Source organism: Convolutriloba macropyga, chromosome 9 (assembly GCF_964194025.1).
Source record: "Convolutriloba macropyga chromosome 9, txConMacr16.3, whole genome shotgun sequence".
In the NCBI taxonomy this organism is placed as follows: Eukaryota; Metazoa; Xenacoelomorpha; order Acoela; family Convolutidae; genus Convolutriloba; species Convolutriloba macropyga.
Window position 1 is genome coordinate 31,681,174 of NC_134476.1, and position 14,907 is coordinate 31,696,080.

The window sequence follows — 14,907 nt, forward strand, 5'->3', positions numbered from 1 at the left end:
ATTATATCCCAAGTCAACCACTTTGCTTTGAGAGTCTTAAAGTCTGTTTCTTCGAATTCGAATCAAATCTTATTATCGTTTGTTTAGTCAGTTTGCCTTAAAATATTACCCCGCTCTCAACTCGTGCGAACACGGAATGGTCCTGAAAAAGCAGAGAAAACGCGAAAATTAGCCTTAATTTTGTAATCTTTGAGGGACTTTTGAAGCAATATTGTTTATCTTTTAACTCACACTTCACTGCACTAACTTTGAAAGGAATCGAGCTAAAATAAATTGAAAGCTTGAGGACATTTTAGCGCAAATAGCGCAGAGTAATTTAATAAATAAACGATTTTGTGGTAATTTAAAGGCTTGTTTTACAGGCACACAAGCGACTTTTACACTTTGAAACGCTCCGTTAGCGTAAAATTGTTAGTTGGTCTTTGTCTTTCAACTTTATAATCTCAATTTTACGCAAATGTAATCAAATTCGCCAGCTAAATGGACTTTTTGGAGGTGAGTTTATTCAGTTAATTCGCAATTCAGAAAAACAATTATTTCCTTGAAGTTAAATTTTTGTAATTTTTAGCACCTGCTTGTTAAGATTGAGAGTTATAATTTCACAGGGTAAGCATACCTTCAGAGTATTGTGTACACTATTAACGGTATAGTACGATATATACTACGATATAGTACGGTTTCATTACTTTTAAGAAATCATATATGGTCCTCAAATGATATCCTGAAAATCTTTAACTAAAAAAGTCTACCATACCATAATACTTCGCTTGAAATGTCAAGAAACCTCTACAGGCACCACAAACTTGGTTAGTGTGGAAAAATTGCTTATTATTGTTTTGGTCCTCAATGATTTGAGGGATAGGAACGTTACAGCAGCCCTTTTTGTCAGATTTTCAGATCGATAAATTTTGGTGGGTGATACAAAAGTTGTACGAAGAAAATCCTAAAAAAACGAGCAGATCAGTGGAGAGATATCTTCAATTTCTCAATTTATCCGGGAAATAATGACGTGCATTTTTTTTTACTTTTTCACTTCTTGGCTTTTCACTTGTTTTAAAACATATCTCTAGTCTAATCATTTGTTAAAAAAGCACGTCTAAGTTTAACGTTGTTGGACAAAAGAGTCAAAGTTTTTGTTGCAATTTTGGCGGTTTATTTGAATCATCTTGAAAGTTGCATCGGGCTGCTCAGCAACGTTAGTCAGTGGTCTGGAGTTGAGGATTGATTCTGTTTCCACCATGATTGTTAGGAAAGTGTCAAAAGAGAGTCTTCTGGATCTTAAAATGAGAAGGAGCGTTCTTTTGGCGCTCTGGATTAAACGCTCCCAGACCAAAATTATGCTTTAAAACATATCTCTAGTCTAATCATTTGTTAAAAGAGCAGGGCTAAGTTTCACGTTGTTGGACAAAATAGTCAAAGTTTTTGTTGCAATTTTGGCGGTTTATTTGAATCATCTTGAAAGTTGCAATAACATTGGCAACAACACGTTTTTCAAATATTTGTCACTAGTGAAATGGATTAGAAGATGAAATGAAGTATTTAGAAAAATATTATTTGAAAGGATTAACAATTGACTTTTAATATGAAACAACATCAAACAGATTTATTAAGTATCACAAATATTTCAGGTCAATTGTAAATAAAGAAGACAAACCAAAATATATTGCTGAAAAGAACTTTTATTTGAAAACCTTTTCCCTCAAATTTTATCTACGTTCAACAAAAAGGGACATTTTGTTGCGGCGTGATGTGATATTAAGAAGTTCAATTGAAGTGTTTAAGACTTTCGTTGGCAAGTTGTACTGAACAACTTTGTAAAATTTGAGGGAAGTTACTTCAAAGTTTTCATCCTGAATTTTTTTCAAACTGCTTCCATAAAATGAGTTCATAGTTACAAAAAAAATGACTAGCAATTTTTTTGATTTTTTTCACTTCTTGGCTTTTCAAGTTTTTCAAATATTTGTCACTAGTGAAATAGGATAAAAAGATGAAATGAAGTTTTTAGACAAATATCATTTTTTGAAAGGATTAACAGTTGGATTTAAAATGAAACAACATCAAACAGATTTAGTAAGCATCACAAATATTTCAGGTCAATTGTAAATAATGAAGAAAATCCAAAATATATTGCAGAAAAGAACTTAGGTTTATTCATTTGGAAACCTTTTACCCCCAATTTTACCTACGTTCAACGAAAAGGGACGTTTTGTTGCGGCGTGATGTGATATTATGAAGTTAAATTTAAGTTTTTAAAATTTTCATTGGCAAGTTATACTGAACAAACTTGTAAAATTTGAGGGAAGTTACTTCAACAATTTTCATCCTGATTTTTTTTCAAACTGCTTCCATAAAATGAGTTTTCCGAAGACTCTTTTGTTTGCTGTGGTGAAATCAATCTGAGGTGGTGATATTCAAGCTGAAGTGAGGTTACTAAAAAGTTTCAAAAAAAGTAATTGAATTGAACCAGCCTGCAGAAAATTTTTTAAGGTTTTAAAACAGTTCGTTGTAAAAACGCTGCTCGAATGCCCTTCATTTAATGAAAAAAAACTTTCACAGAATGATAAATTTGGAATCTCAGAAAATAAATTTTCATGGGAAACATTTTGAATATTTTTCTCGTTAACCTGTGATCTATTTTCTCTATTTTTAATAAACTGAGTGGTTAATTTTGTTATTGCAAATCCCTTAAAAACATATTACAATGCAGATCCTAAGCAAAATTACCCTATTTTGTTATTATGACACTCAACCAAATGTAATTTGTTTTGAAAATAGCAAATTTTAGTGTTGTATTTCTCTTCTATTTTTCATTGTTCTCATAAACCCTTGAAATTGAAATGTTAATCTGGAACTGTACGAGAACAAAATTTAGATAGCTGATATAAGTTATGGTAAGGAACAGTTTTTTGAAGAACTAAATATTTGAAAAAAAAAACTTTTTTTGTTTTCTCTCGCAAGCGTCAAACTATAAGTGAAATGTCTGAGTGGTTACTTTGATTTTGTCGACGCATTCTTTTATTAAAGTATTATATTTGGTTGATGTTTTTATTTCCTTTTGCGTCTTGTAACAAATATTTATATCTCCAAAGGACTTCAGATCCTCTTTCTGCTAGTTTCTAGCAAACGAGTTTTTTGTTGTGAAAGTTTTTACTTTTCGAACTTCTTTGTTTATCGAAGAGCTACGTTTTCAAGTTACCACGCGCAAGAATGTCTTTACAATAGTTTAAATAGCAATTTGCAAAATGATTAACAAGTAGTTAATGGTAACTTAGTAGTTACAAAAATAATATGAAATAAAGACAACTTCATAAAACACCTATTTGTCTGTCTGTAGTAACATCTATTGAAAATTGGTTTTGACTTCATCCGTTTGTTTGCTGTTTTTGGTTGCAAAAAATTTCTTTCGCCGCCTTCTCGTGGTGGCATTAAAAAGGCGATGAAACAGAAATATTCAAATATTTCACAGGACCTTTACTGGTGAACTCCTGGCATTTCTTACATTTTTTTGCCTCTTTAAGGTTTTTCCTTACTATGTTTTTTACTCACATTTTTAACCCCTTAGCTTTCATTTTCCAAGCGCACATCTTTTGTTTCTCTATTGAAGTATTATTCAGGCTGATATTTTTCCAACCTGACACAAGCAGTCAATAGTCAATATTCTTTCTCAGTAGAAACGAAACTTTGAATGTTTTTAAACGCTATTTACTTTATGCCTTAGAAACTTTACTCTTAGCAACCCCAGTGGTTCTTGAATTTTTATGCTGCAAGATCTTATCTTATGTTGATCAAAAATCTTTATTGTGGAACATTTTATCTGGCCATAGACGATAAAATTATGCCCTTCGTGAATTTTAATTTTGTAAGATCTGATAACTTACTTATCAGATGTTATTAAGATGATAATTCAATTTTGCTGAATTGTTAGCTTTTAAGATCTGATAAGTATCTTATCAGGTCTTACACAATCAAAACCACGTAGGGCAGAAATTTTGTAGTGTAAGACCTGATAAGACATGTTTTAATGATTTCAATGTTGCCGTATAACTTAGTCAATTCCTCTGAAAGTAAAAAAAATTTGGTCAACTAAGCAATTACGAGACCAAAAAAATGATTGTTGAGCCTATTTTGAGAGCAATTTTGACCTGAGTCTCAACTAGGTACTATGGTTCAACATAACAGTCCAAAACAACTTTGGTCCTGGAAGATTTTTTCAGCCTAGTTTGATAATCACCGCTTAAGAAAAAGCCGCTGATACTTGACTAAGCTTTTTGACAATATCTTATAAGTCTCAATAGACAAGATAAGATATTTTTTATCGTTGTTGCTCTGACACTTAAGTGTTGCATGCTGTAGTTGTTTGGCTACTACTTGAAAGCAACTCTGGATTGTCTTGAATTTGAAGAACATGCCATACTTAAAGAATTTCTATCTTATAAGATCTGATTAAAATCTGATCAAAAAGGTGGGTCATATCTTTTCAAAAGTTTATCTCACAAGATCTTACAAGATTTTTATAAGATCTGAACGATAAATAACCTTTGTCCGGCAGAATTTTTGTTATGTAAGATCTGACAATATAGAATTATTATCGAGTAAGATGTGATAAAAGAAATTTTATTGTGTAACATTTTATAGGAAGAATTTTTGCGCTTTGAGATCTGACAAACGTCTGATCAGATCTGATAAAAAGATGCATCCACTTACAGGCTATTAGGCAGATAGTTTTGTCAGAAATTTGTCAGATTTACAGGATATAAATTCTGAGAACGCTGGGGAGGATTTTATGTAATTTAATACCAATTCACGAAACAAATTCTTATAATATTTAATCTATACAATTGGAATTGTGTGCCAAAGTTCGTGGCTTTTTAATGAGCGACACTGAGGGACTAGTCTAACTTAGATGCATTTTCAATACTTTTTACCTCAAATGTTTCTTGTCAAAATTTTTCAGTTTGATTACAATCTCGTAATCCTAAACTATTGTATGATTGATTTTAAAAACAACTTAATTAGGTTTTGAATGTTTACTGCTTGCTCCTCACCTCTTGACAAATTATAGGAGAAAAAAGAATGTGTTCAATTTTGTATGAATTGAGGCCAATTTGGTTGTCACATTTTTGAAATAATTTACTGAAATTGGTAATTAAAGGTACATTCAGCTCATTCAATGGTCACCACAAATTTTTTTTTCCAAAAAAAGACATTTATAATTGGTCTCTGGTTATTCACTCTAATGTCAGTGAATAATGTCAGAAGTGGAACCTAAATCCGCTCTTTCTCTCAATTTTATTTTTATTTCTCTCAATCTTTCTTTGATTTCGCTTTGAAAAATTGGATTGACTTCCGAAATCTGAAAACTCGTTTTACCGTGTTTTGAGGCTGATTGTAGTCTAAGAGATCAATTTCAGCAATCGGGACACATTAATCTTCAAAAATAATTGGTAATGAGTAATTTTTCTTAAGTACAAAACGATAAATGATTTAATTACTGCCGTAAAGGATACCTGATGACAACTGCTGTTAATAAAATTTCAATACCTATTTTCATAAAATTTTTGTATTTTTGAAAACAATTTTAAAGTAAAAAACAGTTAGCTCTCAACTGAAAAACTGGATCTCTTATACGTTCATACAGGGAGCCAGTCAGATCCCTCATTATCCAGAATTTGTCATAAGATTATAATACAAACAGATACATCTGAAAACGTAGTATTCCGTTAAAATTTACGGGAAAATGTTGTTAAGGTCAGTGAAAACGTGTGCTATTCATTAGCGCCATTATTTGTGGTTTACTACTCTCATCATAAAAGCTAATGAAAACCGTCATTAATGATGTAGTATGACATGAATCGAAAAAAGGGTCAATTGTTTCTAAAAAAATAGTACTAAGTATTCAAATCATCAAAACTCAAATTAAGGGAGCCACAACATCATTAGTTTTAAATAAACAATGACAAAAAATTTTTTCTCCAGAGAAAAGATGCAAGCTGTCTACATTACAGACTATGTTAAAAACCGTCAGATATGAGATTTAAAAGTTGCTCAAACTCAAAAACGTTATGATTGTTTGAAATAAATTTTTTCAAAAAAAGTTGAAAAAACTATATATTTAAAACAGAGTAAATTAAAACAATTCTCAACTTTTTGGGAGGCCAATTGAACCTCAATTTGTACCGCTTTGAAAAATTGGATTGATTTTTGAAATCTGAAAACTCCTTTAACCGTGTTTTGAGGCTTCATGTAGTCTGCTAGTCTACGAGATCAATATCAGTGATCGGGACATCTAAAAAGGGACAAACGAAAAGGCGTTAAGATAATGTTGATAATTTTATTGCTAATTGTGCCTAAACTCGAGGAGCATTTTGACAGATAATTAATTTGATTTTTTAGCTAAAACTTCATGTTTCACAAGAAAAATGAGTCTTAGGTTGTTCATACAAAACATCAAGATAATGTGGTGATTTACATTTCTTGAAGCTGAATGTGTAACAAGGTGGCTCGTTGATGTGAGTTTGCATATTTTTTTCCGACTCCGCTCATAATTTTAACTTAATTGTTTACCAAGTGAGGAAAAGAAACAAAACTTGTGAAAATACTCATACTCTTCGAAAAGAATTGGTTAATGCGTAATTTTTCTTAAGTACAAAACGATAAATGATTTAATTACTGCCGTAATGGATATCCGATGATACCTGATGTTAATAAAAATTCAATATCCGTTTTTATAAAAACGCTTAATAAAAAAGTCGAAATGACAACAGATCATACGAGACAAAATTCCAAATAGTATCAATTAAAACATCTAATAATATTTTGTTCGCATTGTTAGAAGAATTTTCAGGTGTTTTGAAAGCATGTGGGACCGGTCGTTATTGAATCTAAGTAACAAGTAGACCAACAAAAAGAAAAATTTGAAATAAATTTATATTTTTGAAAGCATTTTTAAAGTAAAAAAAAATTAGCTCTCGACAGAAATACTGGATCTTTTCCAGAATTTGTCATAAGATTATAATACAAACTGATACATCTGAAAACGTAGTATTCCGTTAAAATTTACGGGAAAATGTTGTTAAGGTCAGTGAAAACGTGTGCTATTCATTAGCGCCATTATTTGTGGTTTACTACTCTCATCATAAAAGCTAATGAAAACCGTCATTAATGATGTAGTATGACATGAATCGAAAAAAGGGTCAATTGTTTCTAAAAAAATAGTACTAAGTATTCAAATCATCAAAACTCAAATTAAGGGAGCCACAACATCATTAGTTTTAAATAAACAATGACAAAAAATTTTTTCTCCAGAGAAAAGATGCAAGCTGTCTACATTACAGACTATGTTAAAAACCGTCAGATATGAGATTTAAAAGTTGCTCAAACTCAAAAACGTTATGATTGTTTGAACTAAATTTTTTCAAAAAAAGTTGAAAAAACTATATATTTAAAACAGAGTAAATTAAAACAATTCTCAACTTTTTGGGAGGCCAATTGAACCTCAATTTGTACCGCTTTGAAAAATTGGATTGATTTTTGAAATCTGAAAACTCCTTTAACCGTGTTTTGAGGCTTCATGTAGTCTGCTAGTCTACGAGATCAATATCAGTGATCGGGACATCTAAAAAGGGACAAACGAAAAGGCGTTAAGATAATGTTGATAATTTTATTGCTAATTGTGCCTAAACTCGAGGAGCATTTTGACAGATAATTAATTTGATTTTTTAGCTAAAACTTCATGTTTCACAAGAAAAATGAGTCTTAGGTTGTTCATACAAAACATCAAGATAATGTGGTGATTTACATTTCTTGAAGCTGAATGTGTAACAAGGTGGCTCGTTGATGTGAGTTTGCATATTTTTTTCCGACTCCGCTCATAATTTTAACTTAATTGTTTACCAAGTGAGGAAAAGAAACAAAACTTGTGAAAATACTCATACTCTTCGAAAAGAATTGGTTAATGCGTAATTTTTCTTAAGTACAAAACGATAAATGATTTAATTACTGCCGTAATGGATATCCGATGATACCTGTTGTTAATAAAAATTCAATATCCGTTTTTATAAAAACGCTTAATAAAAAGGTCGAAATGACAACAGATCATACGAGACAAAATTCCAAATAGTATCAATTAAAACATCTAATAATATTTTGTTCGCATTGTTAGAAGAATTTTCAGGTGTTTTGAAAGCATGTGGGACCGGTCGTTATTGAATCTAAGTAACAAGTAGACCAACAAAAAGAAAAATTTGAAATAAATTTATATTTTTGAAAGCATTTTTAAAGTAAAAAAAAATTAGCTCTCGACAGAAATACTGGATCTTTTCCAGAATTTGTCATAAGATTACAAGACAAAATGATACATCTGAAAGCGAAGTATTCCGTTAAAATTTGCGGGAAAAGGTTGTGGAGGCCAGTGAAAACATGTGCTATTCATTAGCGCCATTATTTATGATTTACTACTCTCATCATAAAAGCTAATGAAAGCCGTCATTAATGTTGTAGTGTGATATTAATCCAAAAAAGACTGAATTGTTTTTAAAAAAATAATAATAAGTATTCAAATCTTCAAAACTCAAATTAACGGAGCCACAGAATCATTAGTCTTAAACAAACAATAAAAAAAAATTTGTCGCCAGAGAAAAAATGCAAGCTGTCTACCTCAAAGAATATGTTTAAAACTGCCAGATATGAGATTTAAAAATCGCCCAAACTCAAAAACGTTATGATTTTTTAAACTAAATATTGTCAAAAAAGCAAAAAAAACTATATATCTTAAGCAGAGTAAATTAGAAACAACTTTCAACTTTTTGGGAGGCCAATTGAACCTCAAATTGTACCGCTTTGAATAATTGGATTGATTTTCGAAATCTGAAAATTCGTTTTACCGTGTTTTGAGGCTCTATGTAGTCTACTAATCTACGAGATCAATATCAGTGATCGGGACATCTAAAAAGCGACAAACGAAAAGGCGTTAAAATAATGGTGATGACTTTATTGCTAATTGTGCCTAAACTCGAGGAGCATGTTGACAGAAAATTTAGTTGGTTTTTTAGCTCAAGCTTCATGTTTCACCAGAAAAATGAGTCTGAGGTTGTTCAAAAAAAACATTAATGTAATGTGGTGATTTACACTTATAGAAGCTGAGTGTGTAACACGGTGGCTTGGTGATGTGCGTTTGCACATAATTGTCTTACTCCGCTCATATTTTTGACTTAATTGTCTACCCAATGAGGAGAAGAGAAAAACTTTCAAAAATACTCATACCCTTCTAAACTAATTTGTTAATGAATAATTTTTCTAAGTGCAAACAGATAAATGTATTAACTACTGCCGTAATGGATATCCGATGATACCTGCTATTAATAAAAATTCAAAATCCGGTTTTATAAAAAACGCTTAAGAAAAGTCAAAATTGCAACAGACCATACAAGACAAAATTCCAAATTGTATCAATTAAAACATCAAATAATATTTTGTTGGCATTAGCAGAAGAATTTGCAGATGTTTTGAAAGCATGTGGGACCATCGTTATTGAAACTAAGTAACAAGTAGACCGAAAAAATAGAAAAATTTGAAATAAATTTAAATTTTTGAAAACATTTTTAAAGTAAAAAAACAATTAGCTCTCGACAGAAAAACTGGATCTTATCCATAATTTGTTATAAGATTACAAGACAAAGTAATACATGTGAAAGCGAAGTATTCCGTTAAAATTTGCGGGAAAATGTTGTGGAGGTCAGTGAAAACATGTGCTGCTCATTAGCGTCATTATTTATGATTTTTTACTCTCATCATAAAAGCTAATGGAAACCGTCATTAATGATGTAGTATGACATGAATCCAAAAAAGGGTGAATTGTTTCTAAAAAAATAATACTAAATATTCAAATCATCAAAACTCAAATTAAAAGAGCCACAGAATCATTAGTTTCAAACAAACAATGACGAAAATTTTTTTTCTTCAGAGAAAAAATGCAAGCTGTCTACATTACAGACTGTGTTTAAAACTGTCCGATATGAGATTTTAAAATTGCTCAAACTCAAAAACGTTATGATTTTTTAAAGCAAATATTTTCAATTGAAGTTTTAAAAAATATATATCCTAAACACAGTAAAATAGAAAGAACTCAATTTTTTTGGAGGCCAATTGTACCTCAATTTGTATCGCTTTGAAAAATTGGATTGACTTTCGAAATCTGAAAACTCAATTTACCGTGTTTTGAGGCTCCATGTAGTCTACTAGTCTACGAGATCAATTTCAGTGATCGGGACATCTAAAAAGCGACAAAAGAAAATGCGTTAAGATAATGGTGATAATTGTACTTTTAATTGTGCCCAAACTCGAGGAGCTTTTTGAAAGATAATTTAGTTGATTTTTTAGCTCAAGCTTCATGTTTCACCAGGAAATTGAGTCTTTGGTTGTTCTTACAAAACTTCAAGATTATGTGGTGATTTACATTTATTGGAGCTGAATGTGCCGCTTTGAAAAATTGAAATTACTTCTGAAATCTGAAAACATAATTAGCCGTCTTTTGAGGCTCGCTGTAGTCTACGGGATCAATTTCTCTGATCGGGACATCTGAAAATGACAGATACATCTGAAAATGAACTATTCAGTTGAAAATTGCAGTAAAGCGGTGTCGAAGTCAAAGAAACCTTGTGCTATTCATTAACGCCATTATTTTTATTAACTGTTCTTGTTAGTGAAAACTTTGAATAAAGTTGTAAAATGACACGATACAAAAAAAGGTTCAACTATTTTAAAAGAAAATTCTAATAATTAGTCAAATCACAAAAGATTCATGAAAACTCAAATCAACGGAGCCAAAACACCATTAGTTTTAAAAAACTAGGAACAAACAAATTTTTTTCCAGAGAAAAGAAGTAAGCTGTGTCTACTTTAGAGGCCGTGTTGCAAAATTGTTAGAATTTTGTTAGAATTGAGACTTAAAAATTGGCAAAAATCCGAAAATTCATGATTTTTTAAGCAAATACTTTCAAAAGAGTTTAAAAACCAAAAACTCTAACAAAAGAAACAACTTTTAACTCTTGGGAGGCCAATTGTACACCAAATTGTTGGAGTCTAAGTCTTAAAACAACAAATTAGTACACTTAAGACAAACAACAACAAGTACAGACAGAACTCAAAATTCCACAAACAATAAAACAAAAACACATTGTCGAAGCCTTTCAAAACAAAAGCTATCAATTGAACAATTTACAATTTATTTGTTGAGGTGTTTTTTGGAAAAACAATAAGCCTTCTTTTCGACGGAATTATTTGAGAAAAAGAAAACAAAATGTGACAAGCAATGACAACTATTAAAAAAATGAAAAGTTCTGAAACCACATAGCGTCATGGCCACAAAACCATCAGCTGCATCATAAAAACAACAGACAAATCACTGTTTGCTCTGCCAAAAGTAGATGAGATATGTCATTAAAAACACCAAGGTAGAAGTTATCAAAAAGAAAAATAGAAAGGAGGAGAGTTCAAATGGTCGATCAAAATTTTCCAAAAAAAGTTTCAATGCCTCTAATGCCATTAGCAAATAACAGAAATCACGAAATACTATGAAATGAAGCCATTGAAAACGCTCAGTATACAGAATACGTGATAGCACTGCAAGAAAAAAAACAAATACAGATAAATAAAAAGTTCAATTAAATTTCCAAGAGAATGGTTTTGAAGCCATCAAAATGATGCGCTTTTAACTCAAAGAAATCTGTTTGTACTCTGGAGTTTTCTTTCAAACACTGTTTGACCTGTTTTCAAAATGATGGTCGGACAAGGCAACAAAAATTGCTTCCAAAATCGGCAAATGTACATAAATCTGAAAAAAAATATGAAACCGTGGTATTGATGCATTGAAGCCAATAATTAAAACAAATAAACTCTAGAAAACTTTACTTTCCATTAATAAAAGATATATCTGGTTTGAGCTCACTGAGAGTGAGCAATAAATTCAGAGTATTGCTCTTCAATTGGCCAAATTCAAAAGTAAACTGATTTTCTTTAAACCAAGATATTCAAATAAATACGAGCAATTAGCTGTCAACTGAAAGCATTATATAGGTTCAATTTTATCATTTAGGGAAGCCATCTGGATCTCTAATTATTAATACTTAGTCATGAGAGTGCAAAAAGAAATCAAATAAAACACAAGGGCGAAACTTAAGACTTCGATTCTAATTTAAGAAAACACATTGGTGAGGGCATAAAATCCCTCGAAATCTCTCTGAAACCGTAATATATGATTGTGGGACCTCATTTTGACAAAAAAAGCGACTGCTTATTATCTGGTTTTTTATTGTAAACTTTTTGTTGCAAAACAGTGCAATATTGGTTTTTATAAAACGCAGGCTCAAAGGAAGAACAACTTTTTGATTGTCAAAAGGACAAGGAGACAAAACTAGACTGGATTTTGCGAAGCGCTATTTTAAAAGAAATGTCAATTTGTCAAAATTGACAGGTTCATTTTGCATAATGATTGTTTTAATTTAGCAAAAAACAGGCAAAAGCCCTACCTTGAGTTGATTCAAATGTTTGTCAGCAGTTTAAAATCTATACCTCTCGCAAATTGGAAAAAGTGGGCCAGTCAGTATTTGAGCCAGTTTTTATGAAAAAGGCTAAATTTTGACCAATGTTTAAGCTGAAATGGTTGGATCGAAACAGTCAGCAAGCTTCCTTTGTGTGTCCTTTGGCGGAACAATTAGCACTATTAAAAACGAAATTAACGAATTTAATAACATTAACGAAGAATCGGGCAAAAAATCTGCAAAAATGAGCACAAAAATAGCCGATCTCAAATGTTCACAATTTTTTGAACCTCGTTAACTGCCTATTAAAAACGAAATTCCGAAAAGTTTTTTTAATTCCATATTCTACGCTGTTGTTTCCTATTGACCAATGAAAACTGTAAGATGAATATAGTGGTCGGCCAAAATTGACTGAACAAAAAAACTCATTGAGTATTTGGTTCCTCCACCCTCCCCCCACTAAAGTGGGACGGAAATATCATTATTATTTACAAAAATTCTTTGAATTTCAATTGTTCAAACTTTATGCCCCAGAGATTTAAGTGCCTTAAAAGAACCGTTTGAAACTTTGATCAATTTTTGTTAACAGTTTAAAAGTGTTAAAAGCTATCAATATCATTTTTTTGTTTCTGATTATCAACAAATAGTTGGCCGAAGATCTAATCGAGTGTGTGGAACAGCGTTATTTGCTCTTACCATGCCAAAACCTTCCCATGATTAATTTATTCATGTCTAAGTTCAATGTACTGAACACTTCTGCTTTTCGACTTAAAAACACCTTAAACAAAATACCGAAATGCCGCTCCCGTGTTGAGCTGCCATGAGACCTCAGAAGATTTTTTGGCTCAAATCTGATATCCTATATTTTTAACAATGACAGGAAAATCTTTACCTGGTTTTTGGCCGACAATTTGGCTTGATAGAGCTGTATTTTTAATTTCTTATAGAGCAGCTTTTTCTTAGCTTTTGAGTCGATTGACATAATTGGACAGGTAAACCCTATTGTGATTTAGAGAGAAAAGAGAGTTTAGATGAAAAACTAAATAGATTGCTAGCTTCATGCTCACGTAATTTGCGTTTGAAGTCTGCTATGATAGGATAATCCATATCACCAATGGATAATACTTAATAGATTAGAGGATCACGCAGAATTACGAAGCAGTTTGAAAGTATAATACACTATTGTTTGATTATGACTGGCAAATATACGTAGTAAATCATCTTATCTAAATAGTGTAAATTACCCGCCAAAGCTTGATCTCTGATTTGTGAAATTACTGAAATTAGCTCAAATATAGCGCATGTGCTTCCTCACTTCTAATTTTTGAAGTCATGCTGAAACCCTTCCGTTCGAGCTAGGTTCCATCAGGTAAATATGTACGAAATTTTGAATGTTTTCTTATTCTAAGCGAGTTGGTCAGAATATCTGCAGGCATGTTCTTTGTAGTCGAATAAGACAGTTCAAGTTTCTGGTTTTCTACTAGTTCTCGCACAAAGTGCATCTCTATGGCAAAGTATTTAGTTTTCCTTGATCCATAGAACTATTATTTAATGCAATACAAGCATATGTCCTGTAGGATTCCTCTTAGGTGGATGGCTTCTTTACTCGTTTCAACAACAGAGTTAAATTTTGCTTCAGCATTTGATGTTGCTACATCCTTTTGGGCCTTACAACCCCAACTTATTGCTCCAAACGACTCACTTAACTTCGAACAAAAACCTGAAATACTCCTCCTGTTATCTATATTCCCTGCCCAATCAGCATCAGAAAAATTTAAAAAACCCAGAACTTGAGTCTTACGAAAAGTTAAAGTCTGATACATTGTTCCTCCTGAGTATCTCAGAACACGCTTGGGTGCTTTCCAATGATTTTCTCCGCGATTTTCAACTAACGAACATAGAGTATTAGCAGCAAAAGGGGCAAATAGCAGCAAAAAGTTGAACAAAAAACTTAGAGTATTAGCAGCAAAACGAACCAAAAAGCTTGACAAAAGATAAATTAGGTTTTTCATTATGCATTATATCAATAGGTGTTTTCTCGAAAGCCAAATGCAAAAACAAATTTTGGACGTAAAAACCATGTTCAAAGCATATATCTAATATTTTTTGTCCAAGCAAGCGTTATTCAAGAAACAGCGAGCCATAGCAACAGAATTTCCCCAGATTGTTTCAATTTTTCCATTTTCTAGTTGAGCATAAAGAGTAGAGTCTTCAAAACGATTTCTTTTGTTCCTACAATAGCGTTGAAAATAAGTTGAATTGTATACTCCGTCTCCATCAGAAACTAAAGATTCTGGTTTACCAACATCAGCACAAAACTGTTTAAACCTATACAAGACCTCAATTCTTGTTTTCAAAAAGTATTTTTTTG

The 14,907-nt window shown here is 31.6% G+C and overlaps 1 protein-coding gene across 1 annotated transcript in view; it reads left to right on the plus strand.

The window, feature by feature from the left end:
* Positions 1-277: 277 nt before the first annotated feature.
* The window catches only part of LOC142345729 (uncharacterized), a 99,853-nt gene continuing 85,223 nt past the window's right edge, over positions 278-14,907 (plus strand). Inside the window, exon 1 of the mRNA XM_075398016.1 lies at positions 278-495. Coding sequence (XP_075254131.1) covers positions 481-495 — 15 coding nt within the window. The 5' untranslated portion in view covers positions 278-480. The remainder of the gene's footprint in view (positions 496-14,907) is intronic.